The 6,830-nt window shown below is 35.9% G+C and overlaps 2 protein-coding genes across 2 annotated transcripts; both read left to right on the plus strand.

The window, feature by feature from the left end:
* Positions 1 to 3,135, plus strand: T551_03714 (uncharacterized protein; the record flags this gene model as incomplete). The annotated part of the gene is made up of 1 exon (XM_018375977.1): positions 1 to 3,135. A coding segment is annotated over one exon (3,135 nt), but the record flags the coding sequence as incomplete, so codon positions are not given.
* A 511-nt stretch (positions 3,136 to 3,646) lies between these two features.
* T551_03715 (uncharacterized protein) lies at positions 3,647 to 6,718 on the plus strand (the record flags this gene model as incomplete). The annotated part of the gene is made up of 1 exon (XM_018375978.1): positions 3,647 to 6,718. A coding segment is annotated over one exon (3,072 nt), but the record flags the coding sequence as incomplete, so codon positions are not given.
* Positions 6,719 to 6,830: the final 112 nt, after the last annotated feature.

The following is a 6,830-nucleotide window of genomic DNA, read 5'->3' on the forward strand; positions in this document are numbered from 1 at the left end:
CGGAAACTCAAACTCAGCCACACACCACAACGCAAATCCACCCCCATCTGGCACGGCTTGGCGCGGGCGGTGGCGCGGGCGGTCAAGCGGCGGGCTGCAGCAGCGCAAGGAGCTAGTTTATATGAAGAAGAAGAAATTCTTTTGGCTTTAATTGCAGGAAAAGATTATAACGATGACAGTAAATGCAAAAAAAAATTAGAAGAATACTGCAAAGAATTTGAAAATTTGGATAAAGAAAAAATACATAAAAAACTTAAAAGCTTTTGTGAAAATGGGAAATCAGAAGAAAAATGTACAAAATTAAAAAACAAAGTTAAGGAAAAATGCACTACATTTAAAACAAATCTTCAAACAGCAGCTGTAAAAGGAATTTCAGATTTGACAGATAAAGATTGTAAAGAGAATGAACAACAATGCCTATTTTTGGAGGGAGCGTGTCCAATAGAACTTAAAGATAACTGCAATGCTTTGAGAAATAAGTGTTATCAAAAAAAGCGTGATAAAGTGGCGAAAGAAGTTCTTTTGAGGGCACTTCGTAGTGATCTTAATGAATCAAAGATATGTGAAAAAAAACTGAAAGAAGTTTGCCCAGTCTTAGGGAGGGAAAGTGACGAGTTAACGAACTCGTGTCTGAACCAGGAAGAAACGTGCAAGGATCTTGTAGCAGAAGGAAAAAAAAAATGTAATACTCTCAAAACAGATGTTCAAGGAGCACTCAATGGAAAAAACAAATTGCAAGAAAAATGTTTATCATTACTTGAACAGTGTTATTTTTACATTGGAAATTGCGAAAATAACGACATAATTAAATGTATTGAATTGGGAGAGAAATGTCAAGAACAAAATATTGTTTATATACCACCAGGACCCGATTTTGATCCGACTAAGCCAGAGCCTACAGTAGCAGAGGACATAGAACTGGAAGAGTTTTATAAGAAGGTAGAGGAGGATGGAGTTTTTATTGGAAAGAATCATCTAAGAGATGCGACAGCTTTGTTAGCTTTGTTGGTTGGAAAAGATAGTGATATGGAAAAAAAATGTAAACAAATTCTTGGAAAAAAATGCAAAAGTCCTAAAGAGCATGAAGCTTTAAATGATCTGTGTAATGATAAAGGCAATACTAATGCAATTGGGACAGAAAAATGTGAAAAATTGAAAGAAGATATCAAAAAAACATGTGATGTTCTCACGTTAAAGCTTATAAATAATCGTCTTTTTGATCCAACAAAAGGAAGTAATGAAATTGTTGGATGGGAAGGATTGCCAACATTTCTTAGCAATGAAGAATGTGCGAAATTAGAGTCCTATTGTTTCTATTTTGAAAAAAATTGTCCAAGTGGTGAAAATGCATGTAAAAATATAAGAGCAACATGTTACAAAAGAGGGCTTGATGCGCGGGCAAATAAAGTACTGCAAAAAAATATGCGAGGGTTATTGCGTGGTTCAAATAAAGATTGGCTTAAGAAATTTCAACAAGAATTAGTAAAAGTATGTGAGAAATTAAAAAAAGAAAACAAAGGAAGTTTCTCAAACGATGAATTATTTGTTCTGTGTGTACAGCCTGCAAAAGCAGCACGGTTACTTACACATGACCATCAAATGAGGACTGTTTTCCTACGTAAACAATTGGATCAAAAGCGAGATTTTCCAACAGACAAAGACTGCAAAGAATTAGGGAGAAAATGCCAAGATTTAGGAAAGGATTCGAATCAGATTCAATGGCCATGCCATACGTTAAAGCAGCAATGTGATCGCTTAGGGACTACAGAAATTTTAAAACAGATTTTATTGGATGAACACAAAGATACTTTGAAAACTCATGAAAACTGTACGAAATATTTAAAGAGAAAATGCCATAAATGGTCTAGAAGAGGAGATGACCGTTTCTCTTTTGTATGTGTCTTCCAAAACGCTACGTGTAAGCTGATGGTAGATGATGTAAAAGATAGGTGTGAAGTATTCGAAAAAAATATGCAAGCATCAGATATTAATGATTCCCTTGAAAAAAATAAAATAAAAACAGAATCAGCATCAAATATTTGCCCTTCATGGCATCCATACTGCGATAGATTTTTACCCAATTGTCCTGATCTTGACAAAGGAAAAACTTTCTGTCAAAATCTTAAAAAATATTGCGAACCATTTTATAGAAGAAAGGTTTTAGAAGATGCTCTTAAAGTAGAGCTTCGAGGGAATTTAAGTAAAAACAAATGCGAACCTGCATTGAAAGGATATTGCACAATATTGGAAAATGTAAATAATGCATCAATCAGCAGTTTATGTAAAAATAATACGAAAAATAAAACTGAAAAGGATGATGAAAATGTTAGAAAGAAGCTTTGTCTAAAATTAGTAGAAGAAGTGGAACAGCAGTGCAAAGTATTACCAGCAGAACTGAAGCATGAGGAAAAAGATCTAAAAGATGATTTTGAAACATATGAGGGACTTAAGGAAAAGGCAAAGAAAGCAATGAACAAGTCCAGCCTTATTTTATCACTTGTTAAGAAAAACCAAAGTAATACATCGAAAAATAATAGCAAAAACAAGGATAAGGATGCTGTTTCAAATGAAAAAGATACCACAAAATATGTGAAAATACTACGGAGAGAAGTTAAAAATGTACCTGTGACAGAATTGGAAGCCAAAGCATTTGATTTAACAGCAGAAGTGTTTGGAAGATATGTAGACTTGAAAGAAAGATGTGAGAAATTGGCCTCAGATTGCGGGATTAAAGACGATTGTGATGATTTAAAAGATGTGTGTGAAAAGATTGAGAAGACATGTCGTGATCTGAAGCCTCTGGAGGTGAAGTCGCACGAAATAGTCACAGAAAGCACAACGACGACCACAACGACAACAACAACCGTTACCGATCCGAAGGCAACGGGAGAGTGCAAATCTCTGCAGACGACAGATACATGGGTTACACAGACATCGACACACACGAGTACATCTACCATCACATCTACGATTACATCAAAAATAACACTCACATCAACGAGGCGGTGCAAACCAACCAAGTGTACGACAGGGGATGATGCAGAGGACGTGAAACCGAATGAGGGATTGAAGATGAGTGGGTGGAGCGTGATGAGGGGGGTGATATTAGCAATGATGATTTCAATAATGATTTAAAAAGTAAATGAATAGGATTTAATGATGGGCATGTATATTTAGTAAATAAACGAGCAGGGTAGGACAGGAAAGAGTAAAGTAGATTGAGTCATCTCTTCAGCATCAATTGAAAGTGCATTACACATGAAATCACGTGTTCCCTAGCCAGTTGTCCCCTATTCTCTAGCTGAGTAATCTTTTTTTATTGTCTAAAGTTTTTTACATTCTATTTTTCATTTATTCAAGTTTTATATTTATATCGCGTTTACCCCACATTTTACCCCACACAAATTTAAAATATCGCGAAGTTGCCAACTACACGTTAAAGAAAGCGGGCACCTTTAAATGTATTTGGTACACACTGCTTCTCTGACAAGTTTTATCACTAAGTTTACTTGAACTCTCTTAAAATTAAGAATAATTTAATACTCAAATTTGAAGACATGGCTCTAACATCTCACGTCCAATCAAAATACGCTAACGGAAACCCAAACTCAGCCACACACCACAGCGCAAACCCACCCCCGTCAGGCACAGCTTGGCGCGGGCGGTGGCGCGGGCGGTCAAGCGGCGGGCTGCAGGGGCACAGAATAGCATTGATGAGGAGCATGTTTTAGCTTTAATTCTAAAGGAAGATGGACTAAGTGAGCAGGAATGCAAAGAAAAACTAAAAAAATATTGCCAAGAATTAAATGAAGTAAATCTAAAAATAGAACAAGTACACGAAAAATTAAAAGATTTTTGTGATAATGGAAAACAAGATAAAAAATGTCAAGGTCTACAAGCCAAAGTTACGGAGAAATGTACAAATTTTAAAACAAAAAAGCTAGGACCAGCGTTAACAAATCCATCAGATGATAATTGCAAAGAGAATGAACAACAATGCCTATTTTTGGAGGGAGCATGCCCTGATCTTGTAGAGGATTGTAACAAACTAAGGAATAAATGTTATCAAAAAAAACGAGATGAAATAGCAGAAAAAGTTCTTTTAAGGGCACTTAGTGGAAGTCTTAAGGAAAAAGATTCATGTAAAAAGAAGTTTAAAGAGGTTTGCTCGTTGTTGAGCAGAGAAAGTGATGAATTGATGATGTTATGTTTTGATGAGGAAAAAACGTGCCAGAGTATCATGACTAAGGAACAATATAACTGCGAATCTCTCAAAAATGAAATTAAAAACGTGCTAAATAAAAAAGGCGAATTGCAAACAAAATGCCCATCATTGCTTAAGAAATGTTACTTTTATGATGCGGATTGTACTGGAGATAAACCAAATTGCAAAGAACTTGAGAGTAATTGTGAAGAAAAAGGCATAACTTATACAAAGCCGGGTTCAGATTTTGAGCCTATAAGATCAGGAATTACATTGGCAGAAGAAATAGAATTGGAAGAACTTTATAAAAAGGCAGCAAAAAAGGGAGTTCATATTGGAAGACCGCCTACAAGAGATGCTGCTGAACTTTTATTGTTACTAAGTCAAAGCGGTGCAGGGTCTACAGTTGTAGATAAATGTAAAAATACTATTCAAGAAAAATGCAAAAAATTTAAAGAGCACATTATTTTAAAAGATTTGTGTAATAATCAAAATATCACTGATAATCCAGAAGAAAAATGCAAAGAATTAGATAAAGAATTGACAACCCGTGCTTCAATTGTTTCTAAAGAGATTGAAAAATATCTTGACATAGCTAATGGGAAGAAAATTATTAGTTGGCATATGTTGCATACATTTTTTAGTGAAAGGAAGTGCACGAAACTGTTGTCAGATTGTTTTTATTTTGCTCAAGATAAAGGTCCTCTTAATAAAGAATGTGATAATTTAAAGGCAGCATGTTATAAAAAAGGGCTTGAAGCACCAGCAAATGAAGCATTACAAGATAAGTTACGGGGAAAATTGCAAGGTTCGAATAAAGCATGGCATGAAAGCCTTCAAAAGGAGATAGTGAAAGCTTGTGAGAAATTAAAAAAAGAGAGCGATGAACTATTTGTGTTGTGTCTGCAGCCAAAAAAGACTGCTTTTGTAGTTTCAACAGATTTACGATTTAGAGCTATTTTTCTACGGGAACAATTAGACGAGAAGCGAGATTTTCCAACGGAAACAGATTGTAAAGAATTAGAAAAAAAGTGCAGAATACTGGGACAAGATTCAAAAGAAATTAAGTGGCCATGTCTTACATTGAATCAGCATTGCGACCGTTTAAGAATTGCAGAGCAATTGGAGGAGAAATTGTTAGAAGAAAAAACAAAAGACTTGGATAAGTTCAGTTCATGTGTAGAAAATTTGGGAAAGTGGTGTAATGATTGGGCTAGAAGAGGAAGAACTCATTTTACTCTTGCATGTGTAGCACAGAATACTACTTGCAAGATTCTTACAGAAAAAGTTGGGTTTAAGTGTGCTAGGTTGCATGAACATATGAAAACAAATAAAGTTTTAGAAAATGTAAAAAATAACGATACAAGGGAAAGAATATGTACATCATGGGAACCATATTGTAGCAAATTCATCTCAAGTTGCAAGAGCTTAATGAAAGCTAATGGTGGAGAGTGTGAAGAGCTTAACAAGGAGTGTAAATCATTCATTGAAAGAAAGGAATTGGAGGAAAAAGTGATCGATGAATTAAAGGGTAGTTTGAAAACAGAGAAAGAATGCCAGGATACACTTAAAAAATATTGCGTAGCATGGAAGAATGCAACCAATCAACTTAGAACTTTGTGCACAGGCAAAAAGAAAAATGGCAAGAAAGATGATGTCAAGAAAGAACTTTGCGAAAAATTGGTAGAACAAGTAAAAAAGCGATGTCCTGGGTTAAAAAAAGAACTCACAGAGGCCAGTAAAGAGTTGGAGAAAAAAGCTAACAAATATGAGGATATCAAAAAAGAAGCAAAAGAAGCAATGGAAAAAGCAAATCTTGTTTTATCAAAAGCAAAAGCAACGGATGACAAATCTGCAGGTAAAACAGTACCATCAGAATCAGCACCAGCACCAGCACCGAACACACTACCAGCAGCACCGAATACAACACAAAACACAGTATTATTTAAACTTATAAGAAGAAATATAAACGCACCGGTGACAGAAAAAACATATGTTACAGAAAAGGAGTTAAAAGCATTTGATTTGGTATCTCAAGCATTTAGCTTGTATGTAGAATTAAAAGAATTATGTCATGATTCAGAGAAAGGATGTGGATTTAAGGAGGAATGCAAAGACATTAAGGACGCATGCACTAAAATTGAAAAAGCATGTGGTGGATTGAAACCACTAGAAATAAAGCCACACGAAATAGAAACAACGACAACAACAACGACAACAACAACAACAACAACAAAGACAGAAGGAGAAGGAAAGACGGCAGAGTGCCAGTCTCTGCAGACAACAGACACGTGGGTCACAAAGACGTCGACCCATACTAGCACTTCTACGACTACGTCCACAGTCACATCGAGAATAACACTGACCTCGACGAGGCGGTGTAAGCCTACGAAGTGCACGACAGGAGAGGGGGATGAAGCAGGGGAAGTGAAGCCGAATGAGGGGTTGAGGATGAGTGGGTGGAGTGTGATGAGGGGGGTGTTACTAGCAATGATGATTTCATTCATGATTTAAAAAGCAAATGGGCAGGATTTAATAATGGGCATGTATATTTACTAGATAAGAAGGCGGGGTAGGAGAGGAAAGAGTAGATATGATCTCTTCAGCATCAATTGAAAGTGCATTT

Source organism: Pneumocystis jirovecii (assembly GCF_001477535.1).
Source record: "Pneumocystis jirovecii RU7 chromosome Unknown supercont1.39, whole genome shotgun sequence".
Classification (NCBI taxonomy): Eukaryota; Fungi; Ascomycota; class Pneumocystomycetes; order Pneumocystales; family Pneumocystaceae; genus Pneumocystis; species Pneumocystis jirovecii.